We start from the raw sequence: 8,575 nt of genomic DNA, 5'->3' as shown, positions 1-8,575 counted from the left end.
GCATGGAGAGCTCCAAAGTTGTGCTGAGCAAAACAGATGGGTGCAGGGATGAACCTGCTGACCCCCTACTCAGATAGGGGTTCCCTGAAACTGGCTTTCCCTCTGAGCAACTCCTGAAAATCCAGTTAGTGCAATTTGAGTTAATGGGCCCACCTCCAGCCACTTTCTGAGCAGCTGTGGAAAGGGGGAACTTTCCTGTCCAGCAGTATGGTAGAGCCGAGCCCCCCCCCCTACAGACCCCAAAGCCAAGAGGTGCTCACCCCTTCCTCTCCTGGCACTTCCGGCTCGTTGGGCAGGTGACATATTTAGGGAACCTCATGAGTTTCCAGGGGCTCAGTTCCAACTCCTTGACTTCAAATCCAAACCTCAGAAAGAGGAGGAAAGGGAGAGATCTTGGAACACCCCTCTCCCTCATTATTTAAGGAGGAAACAAACCTCAGACATCTGAAGGTGATTAATTGTCTTTATTGGAGGAAAACAAGAAGTCATCAATCTCATTATCATGATGATAGAAATCTTGATATGTGTACATGATTGTCAAGGCAGAGAATCAGTTGCTACATAGGCCCATGAACAATTTTGCAGTGCCGCAAACCTATGTGAGTTAAACTTCTTACAGAGTTTGTCACATGCATGGAATAAATGCACAGTTTCCCTTCTTGGGGACAAACGTGTTTTTATGGGAAAATTGAACCAATCACAAGCCTCGTAATAATAGACGCGGGGACATTCCTGGCTTTGCCAGTTGTAAGCTTTTGGAAAACATGCTCGCTTGCTGGTGGGAAGGCTCGGAGAAGTGATGAAGGCCAATTAAGAAATCGTTCCAAATTTTCTTCTGGACAGAACATGCCTTTTATGTCGTCCAACCTGAAAGTGGCCCCAAGCTAAATGTTCTCTGAAACGCGCCACCCATCTTTGGAAACAGAGAATCTCTGCAGCCTCTTTGCTGTCACTGGGTGGCTCATCAGACCGTCTGATGCTGGGGCCCTGGAAGGAGGGCAGCAGGCTTCTGTGTGTATGACTGACGTCCAAGTGAGCGATGCTCCTGTTGCTTCTTTCTCCCTCCAGAAAACCCGGCTGCCAACCCTGCCCCAGGCCCTGCCCCAGAGATACAGGGCTCCTACGAGGGCCCGGCAATCTCCATCTGTCCAGATTAAGGTTTTCCTTTGAGGACAAATTTTATTCGTGTTTGGGGCTTTGGAATCCCTGGTGATGACTTATTTCTAGGACTGAAGCCTCAAACACTCCTCTCAATTTTTTTTTTCCTGTCCATAAGAAAATAAAATCACCTCTAAGTAAAATAATTCAGTAAATGATCAGAAGACAGAATCACCGTATGAGAAGTTCCCTGGGGACCAGAAGGTTAAAAATAGGGCAAATGCAGAAGCGGGCATTCGTACAAAGGGTGAATGCAATGGTTTATCCCTTTGGTGTAGAGAGAGAGAAACAGACACCAAGAAGCCATTCCACACTTTGCTTTTGTCCACAAAACCAGACCTGGCAGCCGCATGCTGCGGGGTTGGCTGCCAAATGCACAGCCTTTGGGTTTGCAGAAGTAGAGCGCACCCCCCCCTCTCCCCCCAGCCACAACACCTGGGCCGCTCCAGCCGCAGGTGGCAGGGAAGGCCCGGGAAGGGCTACAGCTCCCTCTGGTCTGAGGGTCTGAGTCAGAGTGGAGCAGGAGCGGGCCAGGCCTTGGCCAGCATGCGGGGCCGGCTTCACAGTGGGGCTGGGCTCCCGGGCCCTCGGCCAGGCTGCAGACCCATGATGCGCTGGGACCACAAGTGGGGTGTGGGCAGAAGGGGGCGTGCGCTTCTGTCTTCCTTCCCCCTCCCTGCCTGCTGTCCACGGTGGATGCCTTGGAGCCAGCTCACCGGCAGACAGGGTTTCTTGGTGTCTTCAGGAAATAAGCCCCCGCTGGAGGACTCTGTCCAGTTCACCTTTTCTATTTCAACACTTTCAACTCTGAGAACCAAAGGGTTAGAACCCTTGTTTGCAAATGTCAGGTACGCCAAGGACCAGTTGTCCCCCAAGAGAGTGGTGGGTTACATACAGGTATACATTTTTGGAAACAAACTGAACAGTGTTTGGTCTGGAATGTGTTTAAGGAAAAGGCCAACTCTTTTGTGGAGTGTGGGTGGACAGGACGCAGAAAGAGTGCTGTTTTGAGAAGAACATGCAAAGGTTTCGTGCATTGGTTGAAACAGAGGACCTTCATTTTGTTGGCCAGAAGGGAGTGTGTGACCCTGGGAAAGAGTACGTATTATTTCTGTTTATGAAATGGAGAGAGCTGCCCTTTGCCGGCTCTGGCTTTCCCTTCACACAGCCAAAGGAAACCCTGCGAATCACATGGGGTGGGGAGTGTCACAGCAATCCTAGCTCTCCCGTCATGAGCCTTGGAACCAGGGCTCTCGCTGGGCCGCAGAGCCTTCAACTACTGAGTTCTCTCCCCTGGATATGGTCTTTTCAGTTTAAAATTCCTCATCAAATATCACATCCCATGGGTTAAACAGATAAAGCAGTCACTCCTAGGGAGAGAAGAGGGTCCCTGGGGTTCCCTCCTCTTTGCCCTGGTGTTGTTGACCTTCACGCTAAAGGGGAGTTACTCTCTCCCACCCACATCCCATCCAGGATATGCTGGACACCAAGGCAGAGAAATGAACAGGATGAGGTCAGTGCTGGGCAGGTAAACTGAGTCTGAGAGTCCTATGCCCAATCCTGGTCAATAGATGGCCCTTGCTTCCTAAGCGCCGGAGTCCTGCTTGTTTAGTCAAAGCCATCTAGTTTGCCTCACGCTGGCCTGCTGAGCTCCTCGAACATCAGGCTAACTGTTGGCTGGACAGTGGGACTCTCTCTAAGGTCACAGGCTCCTATGCAGGGAGGTGAAGCTGCTCCCTGCTCTTGAGGTGGGATTTCAGAAGTGATCAGAGTCATTGCCATAGTCAAGAACACTAAACCCTACTGGCCCCCCTGGCTAAGAGCCATCAGCCGCTGGTCGGGGGCGGGGAGGCCCGCATGTGTGTGCACACTTGCTGCTTGTCTGCTGCCTCACAGAGGAAGTGAAAAGTGGGACATGAGGGAGGGGCGGACGGATAGGCAGCTGAGAGAGAGGCCATTCGTGGACATGATATCAACATGTCCTATTCAAGTAGGAAAAATTATCTACTTGCTCTGAGAAGCTTAGGAGACTGGTTGGGAGCTTGGGGTTGAAAGGAACCCACAATGGGGCCGGTGGCCATCCCTGAGCCTGGGCCACACACTGGCTTCCATGGGGAGCGGAAGCCTGGGGCACATAGGAGATGCTTAGCTCCTACGGGTGGGATCGGACATTGGCGAGGGGCCTGGGACTCAGCCGCCTGGCTCAGCAGGTCTTCACCAAAGATACAGTCTGGGTTCTCTTGCTGTGTGATACGATGATAAAGCCTAAGTGCGGTTGAAAGAGAACCTTTCTCCTGCCACAGAGGCTCTCCCAAAGAGCAAAAGTTCTTCCATGTGTTATTTCTTTTTCTCCTTTTCCTAAACAATAGGAAATGACCCGAGTCTGGTGGTGTTGAAACGGTCTTGATTTGCCTGTGTCAAGTTCAACGGAGTTCACTTTGGAGGCTGAAAGCAGTCGCTGTTCCCTCGCAGTATGTTGTGGAGACCTGAAATGTTACAGGCCAAGCATGGCCAGAGGCTGGCCCAAACCACAGAGGGGACACTTGCGACAGACCCCACCTTTCACCTCCTCTGCACTTGTCAGGTAAGACATACCTTCAAACTAAGAGAACAGAACAGGCAAACAGGCACCTGCCTATCAGCTCTAGGAAATAACGGATTCATCCATCAGAGAACGTGGCTTCAAAAGTTGCTCTCCAAGTGCTATGGATTGCATGGAGCACACAGGCCAAAGGACCGACAACCACTCAGGTACACATTACAGGAACCACATCCGGGCAAAGGATCACCCTCCCGTAACTTCAGATTACTTGTTTTCTGACACTGTGGCAACACGAATGCTCCCCAATGCTTGTTCCTAAGCCACACCCTAGTAAAGCCCCTGGAGAGAAACCCCATTTTCTCACATACTCTTTCTAATCCTCATGCCATTTTCTTCTGCCAGTAAAGCTGTTGGACCATCGGGCAGTTCTCCAGGGACACGCAGCGGGCTTGAGGCTGACGGCAAGAAATGCAGACTCACGGTGTCGCATGGACAGGAGGGCCAAGGGCAGCAGGCCTCTGCAGAAGAGTGCCTCAGTAGCCCCCTGGAGAAGGGTTTGCCTGAGTCCCACGCTGCGCTCCATTCCACACACCTACACACCACATGGACCGACAATGGGGCCAGTTTGCCCGGGACACTGCCAGGTTTGGCAATGGAAGTCCTACATCCCAAGAAACTCTTCAGGCCCAGGCAGCCTGGGCCCTTTGATGACCCCGCCATCACAGGTCTTTGGTTTTTCAGCTTGCCCTGGTCAGAGGGAAGGCTTCCAGCGCCGGCTGGGCCTGGTGGATGCCGTCTCTGGCCATCCCTGCGGCGGCCAGTGTCCCCTGCATGGCAGACCACCTCTCCTTACCACCCCCAGGTCCACGGACTCCTTTCCAAAGCCACTTCCCTCTCTGCTCACCCGGGTAACATTCACAGAAGGACCGGGTAAAAATCTGCAGAAAAGACTTCTAGGAGTCGGAGGCCATTTGAAGTGTTAAGATTAGAAATGCGTTTTTTAAAAACAGAGATTAACTCGAAAACTGCATAGCTGAGAGCGGAGCTTTCTGTGTTACCCTCGAGAGAAATGGGAGCCGGGCGGCGAGTTCCCATTGGACAAAATGGTGACTGGTTCCTTGTGGGAGGGAGGCGCTTCGTCTTGGCTGGGCATCTCCTTCACAGCGCGCGGAGCCTCTGAGGTGTAGCTTTAGTCTTGGGAGAACAGGCTTCTTTATTTCTGACCGCTGACAGTGAAGGCCCCTGGGGTCTCCGGACGGCCACAGGTAGGCTGGGGGGGGGTGCTGGAAAAGGTTTTCTGCAGATTCCATCCCCCCTCACCCCTGCCCAAGGCGTCCCTGGAGACGACACCCCGAGGATCTGCAGAGTTGTCTTCTCAGAGAGCTGCCCCTCCAGGGAAGGGGGGAGAGAGGAGAAATAGAAGTAAAGTGCACTCTTCACCTTGGAGAGAGATTCTTGATCCTCTTATTAGAATTTTAAAAAATACCTTTACATTCCCCTTGGTGGGGGGGGGGGGAAACAACGAAAAACATCTCTTGAAGGTTAACATAAAACTCTACCACGGACAAGCAAAAGATACAGGTCCTGGGACTCAGAAGTATAGATCAGAAGGGAGCATTTCATAAAAGGTAAAAAATAAAACCCTAAATGCGCAATATTTACCGATACTTAAATAATCCAGTTGAAACCTTTTTTTTTCCTTTTTTTTTTTTTTTTTTTTGGTCATGAAAGAAAAAAATACAACAGAGACGGTTACCCATACCGAGAAAAGCGGAAACGACGGGGCTTGGGGGAGAGGACGCGGGAGGTCCGTTTCGTCAGAGCTTCTGCAAGATTCTTATGTACAGCACCAGATCCTGTGACGTCAGCTCCCTTTGAGTCAGTACAGTTTGTGAGAAATGAACACTTCAGAATTGCAGTATAAAATATGGCCATAAAAAACTTCTGTCTTCCAGTCCTGTGCAGGAAGGCGCACCATGCAAGGTGGGATCGCTCTGGAGGGGCTGGGGGCGCCGGAGGCCCCCTTCCCTGGCCCCGCCCCCCAGGGCCCCGCCTCCAGAGCCAGTCACTTGCTTCCGGAGTGCACTGTGGTCACAGTGGTGGGCCTCGGTCTCCGCTCCGCCCCCACTCCAGGGACCCCCGATGAAGAAGAAACGAGACTACAGAGTGTGGAGGGTGCCAGACCTGCAGGGGGACAGTGGACACAGGGGGTCAAAGCTCAGAAGAAAATACTCGCTCTCCTTTCCCATAGCAGGGTTTGGGGTGGGGGCCAACTTTTTACACACTTGACTAAATTTTTACCTACCTGGCAATGGGTCCTTAAAATGCTTTCTTCTTGGGCCCAACTCTTCCCTCCCACTCTCATCATCATGGTTTTAAGTGTTTTGTAGTTGAAGACCACACGGTTGAGCACCCTCCTAAGATCGGTGCTGCTTACTGAGGGAGCACTTACTATGTACTAGGCTGCAGGGCAGGTGTTGAGCACGTGCTTTCATTATAAGAACTGTTGTCACCACAGCTCCGTGAGTAGAGATGTGAAAAATAAAGAAAGACTATGATCCCCCATCCACCCTGTTTGTGGGTGGTCTCTACTCCTGGCTAAGATGTATCTGTGACCCAGAGAGATCGTCATGGGATGTCATCTCTTCCTCATATACCAGCAGCCCTGCCCTAGAAAAATACCTCCCAGGCTGCACCACCAAGCTCCACCAAGTGCATATGTCAGCAGCAGACAATCCTGATGTCGGATTGCTCCCCTACAGCTCAGCTCCCAGCAGTGCGTTTGTCTGTGACCTTCACAGGCTCCAAAAGAGGGAGATTCATTATCTGTGGGTCTCCCACAGTGTGTGGTTGGGGCAAGGGATGCTGATGGAGATTTCTGGGGGAAATTTAAGGGCTCACATTACCAGATAAGATGGAAAGACTATTATAGGCGGAGGGAATGCTTTTCTGAGGGCAATGAGGTAGAAACATGATGCCCAGAGTGAGACCAAATGGAAGGGCTTCATGATCAAGGAGAAGAAGGCCAATGGGCACCATCAAGGCAACTGCTCTGAAGGGGGCAGGAGCCACTGGGGTGGCCTACTATAGAATTAAGATAAATACACCAGAGGGTGGTGGGGACGGGGAGAGAGAAATAGACAATTGCAAGCATGTCCCCAGCGATGTGACCGTCCATGCAAAGGTGAAGGACAGTGCAATATTCTTATTATGGCTCAGACTGCAAGGCCAATGCACAGCATAAACTTCAGCTCCAAATATCATCATCCTCATCAAAAAACAGATACTAAAAACCAATGACATCAGGCTGTCACGAGTCTCCGCTGTCCCTTCCTCAACCCCTAAGAATGGCACACGATGACAAGCAAACCTCACGGGAAGGAGACAGATGGGACAGTGTCCGGACTTTCATCCATACAGCCACAGCCACGTGGGACTTGAGCCATGGATTTATCACCTCAAAACAATACCACTGTTGTGTGAACATCCAACAATGGGACATGTAGAAAATATCCTTCTAAATTAAATAAGGTCCCAGGGTTATTGGGGACATTCAAGGAGATGAGGTATCAAACACCAGGTGTTCACGGACGCCAGTCCCTCCCCCCAACCCCAGAGGGGTCTGCATGCCGGCTGGAAAGTTCCGTCTTTGGGGCATACGCACAATCTTTTTGGCTGGCCAAGCTGAGGCTGCTGGAAACACCTGCGTTTGAACTGTCCAGGCTGCTGCCAAGATGAAGCTTCCTCATATGCCTCACGACGGCCGTGGCATTGAATGCTTGCTGAAATTTAAGAAAGGGAAAAAGCAGACAAAAGAGTCCGGCTAATTAGAAAAGACTCAGACTGCATCTGTTCATTTCTCCTGTTACCCCGAGCATTTGAGATGTCTTAGAACATTCTCACGATACTTGAGAAAGGAAGCTCATCTTGACCCTTCTTCCAAAATGATGTGGATTTATTGCGTCCCCCACCCCCCACTCCTCAAGATGTATTTTGGAGATTTAAACAAATAGTCTTCTTCTGACATACTAAACATCTAGAATGAATGTATACCAATTCTCTCCATAATGTTAGAGAAGTGACTTTTAGAATCAAAGTCCTATTATTATAATACAGTATGTTAAATGACAGTTTATGATGAAGTTTTAAGGTAGGTTTTATTTTCCTGTTATTGGCGCTCATGTCCTAATGAATAGCATTTCCTCCAAATGAAGTAGGTCAATAGAATTCATTTCATTTCTGTCCAGTCTTTCAGGGCGGAACAGACAGCTCTTAATTTATGCACACTGATCAGAACCTAAGGTTTAGGCTTTCCTAAATAGGGTTTCCTCTCCTGTTCTCATATAATTTTAAGAGAAGTCAACTCTTCAAGGTTCCAGCAATGGAAAGGCAGACAACAGCAATTACAGTCTTAAGAAACAGCAACGGAGTAACGAACCAACACTGTTGCTGGGGGATATGAAATCGTGTACCTTATCCCTCCCATACCATAACACCCCCTTTGAGTCTTAAACCTCATTGGTTAAAATTAGCAAGATTTTTCTGGGGGAGGTTCTGGGGATTTTCATCCAGCTCCAGTGATAGCAACCTTTAGAAATAATAAATGCTGCAACCGCAGGGCAATTTTCGTGGGAGTTATTGGGTTCACCGGGACCGAATAAAGCAGGCGACTTACTCTCCATTTGCTTTTTGCGAAGTTCTTCCGGATCTGGGCACTGACAGACTCATGGATGTTTTTGTTGAGGGCTGTGTCCCCAGCGATCCTGAAACAAAGGCAAAGATGCTTCTTTAAAAGTGCTTCTTGGGTGGGGGGGCAGGGGGTGGTGCTGTGACCTGGGTCCATGCTGGTTTCCCAGGAAAGCATCAGTCCTGTGT

At 50.2% G+C, this 8,575-nt stretch overlaps 1 protein-coding gene across 6 annotated transcripts in view; it reads right to left on the bottom strand.

Annotated features, from left to right (window-relative positions):
* Positions 1-445: 445 nt before the first annotated feature.
* The window catches only part of CAMK1D (calcium/calmodulin dependent protein kinase ID), a 430,562-nt gene continuing 422,432 nt past the window's right edge, over positions 446-8,575 (bottom strand). For all 6 annotated transcript variants that reach the window (XM_004774892.3, XM_013047016.2, XM_013047015.2 and 3 more), the window contains 3 exons: positions 8,376-8,463; positions 7,365-7,482; positions 446-5,884 (listed from right to left, as the gene is read on the bottom strand). In XM_004774892.3, the coding sequence (XP_004774949.1) occupies positions 5,766-5,884; positions 7,365-7,482; positions 8,376-8,463 (325 nt within the window). In that variant the 3' untranslated portion in view covers positions 446-5,765. The remainder of the gene's footprint in view (positions 5,885-7,364; positions 7,483-8,375; positions 8,464-8,575) is intronic.

Source organism: Mustela putorius, unplaced genomic scaffold (assembly GCF_011764305.1).
Source record: "Mustela putorius furo isolate JIRA1106 unplaced genomic scaffold, ASM1176430v1.1 tig00003913_pilon_pilon_pilon, whole genome shotgun sequence".
Lineage (NCBI taxonomy): Eukaryota > Metazoa > Chordata > Mammalia > Carnivora > Mustelidae > Mustela > Mustela putorius.
Note: the sequence above shows the minus strand (reverse complement) of the source record. Positions and strands in the feature narration are given on the sequence as shown.